At 41.3% G+C, this 17,239-nt stretch overlaps 1 protein-coding gene across 1 annotated transcript in view; it reads left to right on the top strand.

Annotated features, from left to right (window-relative positions):
• PGBD5 (piggyBac transposable element derived 5) overlaps positions 1-14,241 on the top strand; it is a 202,604-nt gene extending 188,363 nt beyond the window's left edge. Inside the window, exons 6-7 of the mRNA XM_075862644.1 lie at positions 1,035-1,140; positions 13,667-14,241. Coding sequence (XP_075718759.1) covers positions 1,035-1,140; positions 13,667-13,865 — 305 coding nt within the window. The 3' untranslated portion in view covers positions 13,866-14,241. The remainder of the gene's footprint in view (positions 1-1,034; positions 1,141-13,666) is intronic.
• The last annotated feature ends 2,998 nt before the right edge of the window (positions 14,242-17,239 follow it).

The following is a 17,239-nucleotide window of genomic DNA, read 5'->3' as shown; positions in this document are numbered from 1 at the left end:
CTGGACAGTGACATCAGGGGCAACTCCTGAAGTGGAATCCCCATGTGGCTGGTGATTCCACTTCAGGAAAAGCCCCTGTCGTCTGTGTCCATTTATGGACACTGAACGTTTTACTGGCTTCTCCTGGTGTGGAATCCCCGGTCACAGAGTGTTCGGGGATTCCGCTTCAGGAGTTGCCCCTGATGTCACTGTCCATATATGGACAGAAACATCAAGCGCTCTGTCCAGGAGCGGGATCCCGCTCCTTCAGGGAGCTAAAGTGGGGCTAGCACATAGCAGAGCAGGGAGATACCTCCCTGCTCTGCTATAGTGGCGTCGCTACAGTAGTAGCAGCCGCAGCAGCTGCTAGCTGCGCCATCGGCCATGGGAGGTGTCGCCGCTAGCAACCGCTATGGCTGCTATAGCGGTAGCGATGCCTGAAGAAGCGCCCGGGCGGAAAGGCGGCTGCTGATTCGCCGGACCAGGGCGCTTTTAAAGCAAGCAGGGGAAGGGAGCCAGCGCAGCGTCCCCTTCCACCTGCTGTACACCCTGGCCCTGCCACACAGTACCCCTGTATAAGGGCACCCACACATTGTAGAAACTTACCTGCAGCATACAGCGCTTTGTCCGAATGGCATAAAGTCCTCCCCCTCACATGCACTCTGCTCTGTGAGGAGGAGACAGCGAGCGACGCTCGGGACACATTCCAGTAATGGTCGTGTATTACCCGGCCCCATAGACTACTATGGGAGCCGGGCGGCCGGATGAACGGCCGAAAATAGGGCATGTCCCATTTTTTGACAGCTGGGTTTCCCGGCCCATCAAAAAAATCGGTCGTGTGAATAGCCCCATTAGGGGGTCTATTGTTCCTACAGCGGCCATGTGACGGACGTTTTATGAACAGCCGTCACCCGACCGGGAAACCCTGTCGTGTGAATAAGGGCTTACCCAGTGATAGGTCCTCTTTAAATTTAGTGAAGAGTTATTTAAAAATATATTTAATTTTACATAATGATGCTGTTTTCTATATCAGTTTTCTCTCTTCTTCCCTGTAGGGGTCATTATAAAAAGAAAAAGTGGCGAGATCCCATGTCCGTTGGCAGTTGAAGCATTTGCTGCTCACCTCAGTTACATCTGTAAATATGATGATAAATATAGCAAGTAAGTAATAAGTCGGTTATTTGTAAATAAAGCCTATTGAGTTCCGGATTTTTTTTTTCTTTTCAAAATGAAAAATTGTTCTATACATTACAATAAATTCAGAATTAGGAAATTTGCAAATGTCATTCAAAGACTTACCTATAAAGTACCCTGCACAAGGGACGGGAATGCTGACTATTTTTTGTGCATATTTGTGCATGGAAAAGCCACCGCTTATTCCATTTCTAGACATGTCCCTTGGTTGAACTTGATGGACATGTGTCTTTTTTCAGCCGTACTAACTATATGTAACTATGTAACAATCAGGGCCGCCATCAGGAATTTCAGGGCCCCATACAGCTAAATTTTCTGGGCCCCCCTGCCGTGACACCGCCTGTTAACGGTACTCCGTCCAGCACTATATCATGCTACCCAGGCCCGCCATCAGGAGGGTATTAGGGGTACTGATGTGAGGGGCCTGGCCAAACCTAATTGAAAGGGGGGCCCGGCAACTGCCGCGACTTGCCTTTGGTAGAAAAAAAACAGGCCCCTGCAATGGGGCCTGTTTTTTTCACCAAAAGAATGTCGTGAGCTGCGGGCCCCCCCCTCTCATCTTGGGGGCCGTCAAACACCGCCCACCCGACCAATCGCGCGCACCCGCAAACTCCCGCGCGTGCGCACTCGCGACCGCCTGGAACCGCGCACCGAATTTTGAGGCAGATTTTGACCTGCCCACACTATCTTGCCGCGTTTTTTGCCAGCGGCGATTGAGGACAGCAGACAAAAAACGCAGCGAAAAATGCATTTTCTGCCTCCCATTGATTTCGATGGGAGGTCAGAGGCGGAACAGCGGCAAGAAAGGACGTGCTGCTTTTTCTTTTTTCAGCGACTGGCTCCAATTGATTTCAGATTAAATCAATGGGAGGCGGTTTTGGAAGTTGTTTGGTGCTGATTCTGACGCAGTGTCCGAGTCAATATCAAGGCCCAAAAACTCTGTGAACTGGGCCTTATTGTTAGGGCTTATTCAGACGAACGTGTAATACGTCCGTGCAACGCACGTGATTTTCACGCGCCTCGCACAGACCTATGTTACTCTATGGGGTCGTGCAGACTGTCAGTGATTTTCACGCAGCGTGTGTCCGCTGCGTAAAACACACGACATGTCCTATATTTGTGCATTGTTCGCGCATCACGCACCCATTGAAGTCAATGGGTGCGTGAAAATCACGCCCAGCACTTCCACAGCAGTATAAACTATGAATGAAAACAGAAAAGCACCACGTGCTACAAACATACAAACAGTGTCATAATGATGGCGGCTGCGCGAATATCACGCAACCGCGCATCATACGCTGCTGCCACACGGAGCTTTTATGGACCTTTTGCATGCGCAAACGCCACGTTTTTTGCGCACACAAAAAGCACACGCTTGTGTAAATCCGGCCTTAGGGTAGGAACACACTAGGCATGAACAGTGCGGATTTTATGCAACACATTTTATTGTGGAAAACCTGAAAGTATACTAGAGAAGGATTTGGGGAAGCTGGAGTTTAGGCAGAGAAATGGCAAATGAAGATTAATGTGGATAAATGTAAGGTTATGCACTTAGGCTAAGGAAACTAATTTTACAATTATGCATTAAATGGTAACAGATTCGGTAAGTCTATTACTGAAAAAGATTTTGGGATATTGGTGGATAGTACATTTACCTTTATTAACCAGTGCCAGGCAGCGCTGCCAAGGCAAATAAAATTTTAATTTTAATTATGGAATGCATCTAAAGAGGCATGGAGACTCATGACAATAACATAGTTTTGCCTCTATACAAATCACTAGTCAGACCACACATGGAATATTGTGTATAATTTTGGGCAACTGTGTATGGGAAGGACATGGCTGAACTAGAACTGGTGCAAAGATGGGCGACCAAGGTAATTAAAGGAATGCAGTACCAAGAAAGGTTATCAAACTTGGGGCTATTTAGTTTTGACAAAAGACGGCTAATCTAATTACATTGTACAAATATGTAGTTGGACAGTACAGAGATCTTTCTAATGATCTTTTAATACCTAGCCCTGTAACAAGGACAAGGGGGCATCCTCTACATCTAGAGGACAAAATATTTCACCATCAACTGCCACAGGATGTTGTGATTGTTGATTTTTTGATCAAGTTCAAGAAAGGCCTTAATGCCTTCCTTGAAAAAATATATTACAGGTTATGAGTACAAGATTCTGGAGATGGGACGTTAATCCAGGGATTTATTCTGATTGCCATATTTGGAGTCAGGGAGGAATTTTTCCACTAATGATGCAATTGGCATCAACCTCATTGGGGGTTTTACCTTCCTCTGGATTAACATGGTTGAATTATAGGATGGACTTGTGTCTCTTTTCAACCTTATCAACTATCTAACTATGAGTGCAAGTTTGGGATCCTTACATACTAAATAAGCTCTGAATAAGCCCGAATTCTCGTCTACAAAATCTTGTGACCTTAGGACAAGTTCACCATATGTGATACATACAGCTAGGTCCAGAATTATTTGGACAGTGACACAATCTTCATGATTTGGGCTCTGCATGCCACCACATTGGATTTAAAATGAAACAACTGAGATGCAAATGAAGTGTTAAATTTCAGTTTTAATTCAAGGGGTTGAACAAAAATATCCTGTGATATTCCAAGTTCAACCAAGGGAAGGGAAAAGGGAAGGAAAAGGGAAGTTTAGGAATTGCAACCATTTTTCTACACAGCCTCCTCATTTCAGGTGCTCAAAAGTAATTGGACAAATTAACATTACCATAAATAAAATGTTTTTTATTTTTTAGTACTTTGTAGAGAATCTTTTGCAGGCAATGACTGTCTGAAGTCTGGAACCCATGGACATCACCAAACGCTAAGTTTCCTCCATTGTGATGCTTTGCCAGGCCTCTTTACTGCAGCTGTCTTCAGTTGTTGCTTGTTTGTGGGTCTTACTGCCTTAAGTTTTGTCGTAAGAAAGTGAAATGCATGCTCGATCGGGTTGAAATCTAGTGATTGACTTGGCCATTGCAGAATATTCCACTTATTTGCCTTAAAAAAAACTCCTGGGTTGCTTTCGCACTATGTTTTGGGTCATTGTCTGTACTGTGAAGCGACGTACAATCAACCTTGCTGCATTTGGTTGAATTTGAGCAGAAAGTATATCCCTGAACACTTCAGAATTAATTTGGCTGCTTCTGTCTTCAGTCACATCATCAATATACACTAGTGACCCAGTGCCTTTGGCAGCCATGCCTGCCCATGCCATCACACTGCCTCCACCATGTTTTACAGAGGTGGTGTGCCTGCATGGTGTGGTGTGCTTTGGATAATGACCCGTTCCAAGCCTTCTCCATACTTTCTTCCTCCCATCATTCTGGTGCAGGTCGATCTTAGTTTCATCTGTCCAAAGAATTCTGTTCCAAAACTGGGCTGGCTTATTTAGATGTTGTTTGGCAAAGTCTAATCTGGCCTTTCTATTTTTGAGGCTGATTAATGGTTTGCACCTTGTGGTGAACCCTCTGTATTTGCTCTCATGAAGTCTTCTCTTTATGGTAGACTTAGATACTGATACACCTACGTCCAGGAGAGTGTTCTTCACTTGGGTAGATGTTGTGAAGGGGTTTTTCTTCACCATGGAAAGGATTCTGCGATCTTCCACAACTGTTGTCTTCTGTGGACGTACAGGCCTTTTGGAGTTCGTGAGATCACCAGTGTGCTCTTTTGTTTTTTCAAGAATGTACCAAACTGTTGATTTATCCACTCTTGTGCTGTGTCTCTGTTGGATTTCTTCAGGTTTTGTTTTCAGCCTAACGATGGTTTGTTTAACTTTCATTGAGAGCTCCTTTTACCTCATGTTGTGGGTTCACAGCAACAGCTTCCAAATGCAAATGCCACACCTGGAATCAACTCCAGACCTTTTACCTGCTTAATTAATGATGGATTAACGAGGGAATAGCGCATGCAGCCCATTAAATAGCTTTTGAGATAATTGTCCAATTACCTTTGGTCCCTTGAAAAAGAGGCAGCTACATATTAAAGAGCTGTAATTCCTAAACCCTCCCTCAAATTAGGATGTGAATACCCTCAAATTAAAGCTGAGAGTCTGCACTTAGAGCCCATTTTGATTATATAACTGTATATTCAATATGTTTTGGTAAACAACTAAAATGCCACAACTTGTGTCACTGTCCAAATAATTCTGGACCTAACTGTATCACCAGTTGAAGAGCAGCTACGGAAACAGGTTGCTGAGTAAGCGGAAATTGCGCGGGCAATCCGACTAGGAAGCAGATTCCACCGCATCATGAATTTATAGGCATAGTCCATGGTCCAGGTATTTATAGACCAGTGCGAAACTGCTTCCCAATAGATCGCCAGTCTGCTACCTCAACAACTGTTCCCAAATCCTTGTGCCATTTGTCAACATAATGATGGGTAGATGGGGAGGAATAGTCATTTGTAAAACATAGATATGAGGCCTCTAGAAGCTGGGCTTGTTTTACAGATCCTTTCGAACTGATAATAAGAATCAGTGTCAGCTTTGTTGCTAAAGAGGGAGGACACCCAGTTCTTTAACTGCAAATAAGTCTTTGAGAAAAAAAATTTTTGTAGGTCTCTGAGCAAAAGGATTCAGGAATGGGTAGGAGAGAGAAGGTGGTGAATCTTCAAGAAACCGTTGGACCAACACCATTTAAAGACAAAGTAATTATTTACACCTGGATTAGGGGGGATTCACACGAGCGTGTATTCGGTCCGTGCGGGCCGCGTGGTTTTCACGTGGCACGCATGGACCAATACAAGTCTATGGGGCAGTACAGACAGTCCGTGCTTTTTGCGCAGCGTTTGTCTGCTGCGCAAAAAGCGCGACAGGTTCAATAACTCTGCGTATTTCGCGCATCATGCACCCATTGAAGTCAATGGGTGCGTGAAAACCACGCAGGTTGCACGGAAGCACTTCCGTGCGAACCGACTGAAACAGCGCACCAGCTGTCAAAAGGATGAATGTAAACAGTTTCCGAACATCCAAACGGAGTGTCTTTGCGATGAGCGAAGCCGGACAAGCGAACCGAACTTCACCGGGTTCGGCCGAACTCGTTTTGGCCGAACCCGGCAAAAAAATTATCGGTACGCGATGTCAGGAGATAGTCACTGTCCATGGTGCTGAAAGAGTTAAACTGTTTCAGCACCATGGACAGTGACTTCCGATCCCAATATACATGAACCTGTAGAAAAAAAAACAAAGTTCTGACTTACCGATAACTCCATTCTCCAGTCTGACCTCCCGGGATGACAATTCAGTCCAAGTGACAGCTCCAGCCAATCACAGGCCAAGCACAGGCTGCAGCGGTCACATGGACTGGCGCGTCATCCAGGGAGGTGGGGCCCGATGTCGAGAGGCGCGTCACCAAGGCAACGGCCGGGAAGTTCTCGGTAAGTACGAACTTTTTCTTTTTTTTCAACAGGTTTTTCGATATTGTGTTCGGCATTCACTGTCGAGGGTGCTGAAAGAGTTAGCTCTTTCAGCACCTTGGACAGTGACGGGCGTCGACTAGCCTCATCTCTATGATGGCGGCTGCGCGAAAATCACGCAGCCGCGCATAATACACGGATGACACACGCAGCTGTCAAATGGTTTTTGCGCGCGCAAAACGCTGCGTTGTTTGCGCGCGCAAAAACGCAACGTCCGTCTGTATCTCCCCTTAAAAAGAGGGTTATGCCATAAGAAAACAAAAGGTAGATCTGGGAAGATTAGTTTTCTGTAGTCCCAGATGAATATGGACTAGGTGTAAGATGTCTGGATTGTAGGGGGAATCCATAGTAGGGATTGTATGGGGATGGGAGAAACATCCAGGATATCCAGATACACCCAGAGTGGCATATTGTAGAAGCATGCAGTTTGGTCAAGGGTGCTATCGTTGCTGCTTGGTAATACTTGAAATGGTATGGGGCACCCAAACCACCAGCATGTTTTTGTCAATATAGGGTGGACCTGGATATCCTAGGACCCATGCCATCCCAAATAAAGAAAAGTATTCAGCTTTGAAGGAGGCGTAGAATATGCGTTGGAACTTTAACGGGTAGGGTCCGAAATAAATATAAAAGATTGGGTAGGAGTGTCATTTTACCTGCTTGGATCCGTCCAATCCAGGAAAGTGGTGAGGAAGACCAGGCCTGTAATGATAAATCTTTGGACCTAAGGAGGGGGAGATTGCAGAATATAGTTGGTCTTATGACAGGGTAATGTGGATACATAGATATTCCAATTAATGTTTGGCCCATTGGAAAGAAAGGAATTTTTAAGGAATTTCTTTGTGGGGTGGAATGGGGGAAATACAGTGATTCCGCTATTGTTTTTTTAGGTTTCGTTTTTGCAGCGTTTACTTTGCAGTAAAAATTGCATGTTAACTTTATTCTGCAGGATATACGGCGTTACCAAATTTATACAGTTTTTTTTATGTTTTGCTACTTTTACAAGGAAAAAATGAATTGTTAAAAATAAAATTTGTTTTGTTGCCATATTCAGAACTTTTTTATTTTTCCATCATTTGAGCGGTATGTAATTTTGGGGTACGTGAGACTTTTTGATCACTTTATAGTTCTCTTTTTTGTGGGAGATGAGGTGACCAAAAAAAGATTCTGGCATGAATTTTTATTTTTTGCGGCGTTCACCATGCGGCTAAATATTGTTATATTGTAACAGTTCGGACTTTTATGGACGGTCTGATACCACTTATGGTTTTTTTTTAATTGCTTTTCGTGGAAAATGGGTTTTAAGAGAAGTACAAAGGTGTCAGACCTGGGGACATCCATTAGGCCCACAGGATGCCATGACAACCATCGGCACCCCATGATCGCATTGTGGGGGGTGGTGATAGAACATCAGAGGGGGCCACCCCTCTTTCTAACGGCTTAGATTCTGTGGTCTCTATTGACTTCAATGTTCGGTTTTCCTTGTATGCATGTAATTTTCTTGTCAGATGTTTATTTCAATAGTGAGGAGGCGGTTTAGGTGTGGTTTGGGTGGAGTGTGTTTAATTGAAACTCTTCATTTAGATTTATTTATGTTTGTCTCTGTTGTTTTATGGCTAGAAGCTTTTCTATGGTAAGGTATTTTTTATCAATTTAATTACACAAGAAAACTATAAAAAGATATGACTTACAGTATATTGCTTTAAGCCTAATCTTAACTGCGGCCAGTGTTATTGTTCTGACCCTAATACCAAGTTCTTGTAATAATATGACATCCCTGGTACCACTATTACACAATATTGTACTGGCAACTACCAACAGCTGCGAAGCCACATTAAGCTGGGCTGACTGCCACATTTAGCACAAAAAACAATGGTTAGAAAACACTACATTGTTTTTGGCTTTGTAGCGGATATATTTTTATATGTTAATATTATTTTAACCCCTACCCGCACGAGTAAGTAACTATACGTCGTCGCGGGAGATTATTTCCCGCACGAGGATGTATAGTTACTGAGTTGTTTCCGGCGCACACTGTCGGCGACAGTGTGCACCGGGAACCGGGAGGTCAGCTGTCGCCGACAGCTGACACTCCACTCTTGCCGGCCAGCGGTCCTTTGCCGCTGATTTCGGCGAATTAACCCCTTAAATTCGGCGATCAGTTGCATTAGACAAATTTTAGGGGTTTCTAGCATATCGGCAGACCCCGGTCCGAATTTGCGGGGTTTGCCGATAGTTAGCATTGCAAACGGAAGCCAAACAATGGCTTCCGTGTCTGCCATGGACGGAAGCCCATCAGGACCAACCTTCGGCTGTTCCTGTCGGCAACGAGGTGTGCATCGGTAACTGGGAGATCAGCTGTCCCCGACAGCTGACACTCCAGTGTTGCTGATCAGCGGCTCATCGCCGCTGATTTTGGCAATTAACCCGTTAAATGTGGTTCTCGATTGCGATCGCCACATTTAGGGGGTTTGTAGCACATCAGCAGCCCCTAAGCAATTGTGGGGGTTGCTGATGCTTGTGATGGCATCTGGAGGCCAGGCAACGGCCTCTGGGTCTGCCATGTATGGAAGCCTATGAGGACCAACCTCTGGCTGGTCCTCGTAGACTTACTGTCAGAGTGACTGTGATGTCACACTGACAGTTGGAATACATTACACTACCTAGGTAGTGCAATGTATTCTAGCAGCGAACAGAGCTGCAGGTAAAAAAAATAAAGTTTAAAAAGTTAAAAAAAAGTTAATAAACAAAAAATAAAGTGTAAAAAGTTAATAAAAATGTTTTATAAAAGTGTAAAAATAAAAGTTTTTGTTTTCCTATAATAAGTCATTTATTATAGGAAAAAAATGAAAACGTTAAAAAAAAAGTACACATATTTGGTATCACCGTGTTTGTAACGACCCAAACTATGAAACTATAATGTTATTTTTTTCCGCACGGTGAACGCCGCAAACAAAATAAACGGAAAACTATGTCAGCATCGCTATTTTTGGGTCACCACCCCTCCCAAGATATAGAATGAAAAGTGATCAAAAAGTCGCATTTACCCCAAAATAGTACCAATAAAAACTACAACCCGTCCCGCAAAAAACAAGACCTCCCACAGTTTTTTGACTAAAAAATTAAAAAGTTACGGCTCAGAATAGGGTGTCTCAAAAAATTAAATGATTGTATAGAAACGTCATTTTATTGTGCAAACGCTGCAAAACTTTAAAAAAACTATACACATATAGTATCGCCGTAATCGTACCGACCCGCAGAATAATGTAAGACGTAATTTATTGCGCACGGTAAATGCTGTAAGAAATAAAGAATTTAAAGCGACAAAATTGCTGTTTTTTGGTCACCTTAGCTCTAAAAAAGATCCTGTGGGGTCAAAATGCTGACTATACCCGTAGAAAAATTCCTTGAGGGGCGTAGTTTCCAAAATAGGGTCACTTTTGGGGGGTTTCCACTGTTTTGGTCCCTCCGGGGCATTGCAAACCCGACATGGCACTGAAAACCAATCCACCAAAATCTGCGCTCCAAAATCCAAAAGACGCTCCTTCCACTCTGAGCCCTGCTGTGGGTCCAAACAGCAGTTTATTGCAGGGGTATTGCCATAATCGGGAACAATTGCTTTACAAATGTTGGGGTGCTTTTTCTCCTTTATTCTTTGTAAAAACGAAAAAATTCTAGGTTTCCACAGGAAAAAAAGGTGATTTTCATCTTCACAGACTAATTCCACTAAATTCTACAAAAAAAAACTGTGGGGTCAAAATGCTAACTATACCCCTAGAAAAATGCCTTGAGGGGTGTAGTTTCCAAAATGGGGTCACTTTTGGGGGGTTTCGACAAGACCTCTTCAAACCTGACATGGTGCCTAAAATATATTCCTAAAAAAAAAGGAGGCCCCAAAATCCACTAGGTGCTCCTTTGCTTCTGAAGTCCATTAGCACACTAGGGCCACATGTTGGATATTTCTAAAAACTGCAGAATCTGGGCAATAAATATTGAGTTGCACTTCTCTGGTAAAACCTTGTGTGTTACAGATTTTTTTTTATTACAAATGAATTTCGGGAAAAAAAATTAAATTTTTAAATTTCACCTCTACTTTGCCTTAATTCCTGTGAAACGCCTAAAGGGTTAAAATACTTTCGGAATGTGGTTTTGAATACCTTGAGGGGAGCAGTTTTCAAAATGGACTGAACTGAACTGGTCCCTGAAAAAATGGCCTATTGAAATTTTCTTGAAAATATGAGAAATTGCTGCTAAAGTTCTAAGCCTTGGAGGACGTGAAAAAAATGATGCAAACATAAAGTAGACATATTGGGGATGTTAACTAGTAACTATTTTGTGTGGTATTACTATCTGTTTTACAAGCAAATACATTTGCATTTTGAAAAATGCAAATTTTTGCTAAAATTTGACGTTTTTCACAAATAAATATTGAATTTATCGACCAAATTTTTTCACTAACATAAAGTACAATATGTCACGAGAAAAAAGTCTCAGAATCGCTTGGATAGGTAAAAGCATTCCGGAGTTATTACCACATAAAGTGACGCATGTCAGATTTGAAAAAATCATCTGTGTCCACAAGGCCAAAACAGGCTGTGTCCTAAAGACTTTTTGGGGAAATGTATGAAGCGCTCTATGTCAGTTTTCTATCAGAAAAGTATCAATTTGCGCAAAAACGTGATTTTTGCGCAAGACTTTTGCGACTTTTCTACATTTACACCGCCTTTTTCAAAAAAGTGATCGGGGCTTAGCTTAAGGGGCAATAAATTTACTGTCACTTACTCTAGAAAATTGGTGTAAATAATAGCTCAAATCTAACGAGCGCTTCTTACTCCAACATTGTTTAGATTAAGGCCTTATTCACACGAACGTGTTTAACACGGACCTATGTTAATCAATGGGGCCTTTCAGACACTCCGTGATTTTCACGCAGCGTATGTCCGCTGTGTAAAACTCACGACATGGCCTATACTTGGCCGTTTTTCGCGCATCACGCACCCATTGAAGTCAATGGGTGCGTGAAAATCGCGCACGACACACGGAAGCACTTCAGTGTGTCAAGTGTGATTTGCGCAACAGTAGATAAAGAAATGAAGGGAAAAATAAAAGCACGTCCTTCATTTCTTTTTCTAAACATCAAAACAGCGTGTCATAAGGATGGCATATTTGTGAAAATCACGCAGCTACGCGGCAAACACTGATGACACACGGAACTGCAACGCGCAAAAAACGCAGCGTTTTTTTGCGCGCGGAAAACGCACACGTTCGTGTGATAAGGCCTAAGACTGACGGAAGAATTGCCAATCTTCATAAATTCCCCCCTTTTTGTTTATAAGTGGTATTATAAAAATACATTTATTAAATGCATTGCTTATTTGCACAATTTTAGGTGGCTATGGATTGTGATTAAATATATATTTCAATATTTATTCAGCTAAATTACTACTTGACTTTACTGATTTATACAATGTTTCTTATGGCAGTATTCATACTCTACAGTATTCATACAATTGGGCTTCATTGAATAGTCATTGATACTTGTAACCATCAAGTATTTTGCTAACTAAATGACACTTACAAAATGCTAAATAAATGGTAAAATGTAAATTTTGACAAGATGGATGATTAGTGATAAGCAGGGATAGAGGACTTTTGTGCCAGAGACAGATGCAACTTGCCGCTACTCATTTCCATTTATGTTTGCTTGTACCAACAAATCCAGGCTGGTTCTTGACTTCCTTTCCATTGCAGCCTTGTGCTTGTGCACAGATAAATCTACTCAATCTGAGACAATACAGTAAAACCTCTCTAAGGGTATGTTCACACGGCTTATTTTCGGCCATTTTGGGCCGTAAATGGCCGAAAAATCGGGAGCAGAACGCCTCCAAACATCTGCCCATTGATTTCAATGGGAAAAACTGCGTTCTGTTCCAACGGGGCGTTTTTTAAAAACGGCTGTGTAAAAAAGCGCCCGCAAGAAAGAAGTGCATGCCACTTCTTGAGCCGTTTTTCATTGACTCTATAGAAAAACAGCTCCAAAAACGGCCGTAAAAAACGCGAGTTGCTAAAAAAAACAGCTGAAAATCAGGAGCTGTTTTCCCTTGAAAACAGCTCCGTATTTTCAGAAGTTTTTTAGTAAGTGAGTGAACATACCCTAAGAAGACCACCCCTAAGAAAGACCAGATTTTTATTTTGCCTAGTTACAATTCCCTTATAGTCTCTGTATTTTTTATGGAGAGGACCACCCCATATTCCTGTTTTGACTGCTAGCAGGAGGAAGATTGGACCTGGGACCCAGCATTGAATTGCAGATTCATGAATATATTTGGGACACTGCTCAGCTGACAGCGAGGCTAAACAAAATTAATTTCCCAAGTGAATATTAACAGTTTCCTATTAAAGGCTATTAACACCGTTTGAGGGCTGTTTTTTTGGTGTTTTTTAACAGATCAGTCAGTGTTATTAGTGTAACGTCTTAATTAGTTTTTATTACAAATTAATTTTACTTTTTTAGATACAGCTGTGTTCTCTATGCAGAACAGCTGGATCTAGCGCTAAATCCTGTTCCCGTCAGGACCTGATGGGTTCAGTGAGACGGGTCTTGTGTGTCCCTAAGTTATAACCTTAGATGTAATAGATTACAGGTGGATCCTGTCTGTCAAAGACCGCGGGACTGACAGATTCAGTGAATAGCGAATGATGCAGCTGTTCTGTATAGAGAATATAGAACAGCTGTGTTTAAAAAAGTAAAACAAATTTTGAATAAAAACTAATTAAGAAGTTACACTAAACACAATGACCGATCTGAAGAAAAAAAAAGCCCTCAAAGGTGGTACATAGCCTTTAATTGTTAATTCTTTATTAAAGGGTGTCTTTGTAAAGTTGATGGTTCATTTTAATAATAATGTAAGTGAAGAAAAACATAAATAACAAATCAAGTATATAATGTTAGATTTAGAATATTAGTATTGCTATGTTTATACTTCTGAAAGAACATATATTAATTAATACCAATACATATTAATTTGAATCATTTTCCATTCCATTTCAGGTACTTTATTTCACACAAACCAAACAAAACTTGGCAGCAAGTATTTTGGTATTCCTTAAGCATTGCTATAAATAATGCATACATCCTCTACAAAATGTCTGATGCTTACCATGGCAAACGTTATAGTCGGGCTTATTTTGGCGATAGACTTGTCCAAGAGTTGCTTGGATTGGAAGAAACTTCATCTAAAGATTTATGACTTCAGTTTTACAGGTGTTTTTAAGCAGAACGTTAAGCTCTGAACTGCCATAACTGTGTAAATATTATGTTATTTCTTTTGCCCAGAGGACTGTAAACCACCCCCAATGAATAAACATTTAATTCTATATTTTGCAGTAATTTAAATATAGTCTGAATTTTAAATCATACAACCTACCATGTAAAATGTATAACAGAAGTGAACATTAATAACATACTATTTTAGATATATTCACTGTCTTTAAGTTAAATAAAAATTGTATCAATTCACAAACTTTGACATTTTCCCTGAAAGTTTTCTCATTTATGTTTTGCATATTATCTTGTTTGCCTGAAAACGGTGATGTTTAATGATTGCTATTTTAATACTTTCTTTAATTATTTTTACTTCTGACACAGAAAAATCAAATGTGTATTTTGTAATTGCTATTTTATTCTATTCTTTAAGTGATTTGCAAATCACGGCTTATTTATTTTTCATTTTATAGCTGACTGAAGTAACTTAACCTGGTTGTTATGAAATAAAGAACCTGAGCAAACCAAATCTGTGATTGTACATTTATAGATTTTGATGCACTGATTTATCCACAATCTCAAATCAGAATAAACATAAATTTGTTATGAATTCACAAAAAAAGTCACAATTTTAGAAAACTTGAATTAAGATTTTTCTGTTGATTAAAATTAAATAGTTTATCTGCTTTTGAACATGAATGTTACAGTATTTACATCAAAAGCTGATTACCTGTGCAAATATATTCTTTACTTGTCTTGTACTGATTCTAGGTGATGCCCTGTATTATACTCCACAGACGCATTTTTCAGCTTTCAGAGGTGGAATCTTCCAGCTTTCCTTCCTGGCTTAGGCTGGGTTCACACTGAGTTTTTTTGCAGGAGGAAAATCTGCTTCAAAATCCCATTTGGAATTTTGAGGCAGATTTTGCTCTGCCTGCACGCCGATTTTCGCTGCGTTTTTTGCCTGCGGGCAAAAAACGCAGCGAAATATGCTTTCTCTGCCTCCCATTGATGTCAACGGGAGGTCAGAGGCGTAAATGCCTGAAGATAGGGCATGTCCCTGCTTTTTCCCGCGAGCCGGTTTTTCCGCTCGCAGGAAAAACGCCTCCGCCTCGCATTGAAATCAATGGGAGGCATTTTCGGAAGTTTTTTGGCGCGTTTTCTGACGCGTTTTCAGCGTCAAAAAACTCGGCAAAAAACTCTGTGTGTGAACTCCCCCTTAATGTCTGCACAGATCGTGTGCTGGTGATTTCCATTCTGAGAAGTGTTGTCTTTTATCCATTTACTGTACAGTACTCTGTAGCAAAAGTTAACTGTCCTGCTACAGGATCGCACCTCAGGTATTAAGTGAGATGTGTTGATTGTTTCCAATAACAACCAGCAGAATTGTGAGTGCAGCTTTGGGCTATGATACAGGCTATAACTTAAGGTCCCTTTTATACGGACAGATATTCATATTAGCGATCTTCGATACAATTGCTGTTATGATGATAGACAAGTATATACGCACAATGTTATAGTCTCAATAGTTAAAAATGTATAGTTTGGTTGCCTATTTAGCAATGTTACATGTCGACTTTCGAACAAGTTATGTTTACATCCTGCAATATCAGAATGACCAACTATTATTCTTATGTTCGCATAAACAATCATTTGTATGATCAATAAGCATTTTATGTCTAGTTGTTAAGTTGGTGCACCTATTTTCATCAAGCAATTATTGTGCACGATCACTTGTTAGCATTGGATTCTGCCCTAGTATCTGCTCGTGTAAATTAGCCTTTAGTACTGGTTCAAGATATGTAAAGCAATTTATTACAAAGTTAACTAAACAGTTTATGTAGATTCTTTTTCTAAATAAAGTAAAATGGTATTCTAACTTGTACGTGTGCTTTAAACTCTAGGTGTAGCATTAATAAATGATAAACATAATTTAAAATGCTTGTATGGCTATGCTACACAGTTCCACAATTAAGGTTTCCACAGTTTAAAAAGCCTATCCATGTGCTCCAAAAAAATAACATACTATGCAATAAACCTTACAGATTCTGATATGGTGCCCAGCTGCTGATTTTGTCTCCCCCTACTGTTCTTGTTTTCCCTACATGCGGTCACGGCGCGGGGTGTGGACCCACTGGGCCGTACCGCGTAGCGGGATAGCAGCTGGCCAAACAGGTACAGTACAAAGTCTATATTACAGAAAGGGTACCTGAGGTAATGTAGACAGTAGCGGTGATTCAGGCTGAAGATAAGGCTCCGGCAGTAGACGGACACCCGGCAGGAAGACACAACTGGACTTCAACTCTAGACGGCTCAGAGGCAAGGGATACAGGGTACAGGCAGCAGGAACGGGTAACACTGGGAACTGGAAAACACTAGGAGACCATTTGCAAGACAAACTTTAGGTACACAACAAAGCTCAGGCACTGATCAAGAGGGCAGAGCCCTTTTTATAGTCCAGCAGCATTCTGGACTGACTGCAGACTTCCTGCAATTGTGTGCTCACTGGCCCTTTTAGGAGGGAGACGCCGCAGAGAACGTGTCCATGGCCGCGGCTGTCGGAGTGTAAGTCAGAACGACGGGCCGCGGCCATAGACGTAACACATGCATTCAGACATTTTTTATATGGGAAGGGATATGAGAGTGGAGACTGTAAGGCTACGTTCACACAGGGTGGATACGCTGCGTAAAGGTACATTGCCTATCCGCCATGGTGGCCTCAGCTAATTCCAGCCGCATAACCTCCATCCCAGGTGGCCGGCCTGGATAAAGACGCACAGAATTCTGTATAGAATATGATTTTTATTTTTTTTCTGAGTTGCGTTTTTTGTGGCTGTATTGCAGCTTTGAATTCAATGTGGAAAACCCGCAACACAAAAGCACTGATTATGCAAATACTATTGACATGCTGGCGTTTAAAAAATCGCACCGCAGGTCGATTTCTGAGCGTTTTTTTTTCCACTCATCATTTCTTCAAATCTCATTATTTTTTTTGCCCGCTGTATTATACTGTGGATTTTTCGCAATGAAATCCTTTGCAGAAAGTATATTGCCAAGTTTGTTGTTTTGGGCCGACATGGATAGATTTTAAATTCTTAGAAAATTAACTTTGTGTAAAGGGAAGTGTCCCCTATGTATGTGTGTGTGTGTGTGTGTGTGTGTATATATATATATATATATATATATATATATATATATATATATACAGTTAAGTCCAGAATTATTTGGACAGTGACACAATCTTCATGATTTGGGCTCTGCATGCCACCACATTGGATTTGAAATGAAACAACTGAGATGCAATTGAAGTGTAGACTTTCAGGTTTAATTCAAGGTGTTGAACAAAAATATCCTGTGAAA

This window comes from Rhinoderma darwinii, chromosome 4 (assembly GCF_050947455.1).
Source record: "Rhinoderma darwinii isolate aRhiDar2 chromosome 4, aRhiDar2.hap1, whole genome shotgun sequence".
In the NCBI taxonomy this organism is placed as follows: Eukaryota; Metazoa; Chordata; class Amphibia; order Anura; family Rhinodermatidae; genus Rhinoderma; species Rhinoderma darwinii.
This window is presented reverse-complemented; position numbering and strand designations above follow the sequence as displayed.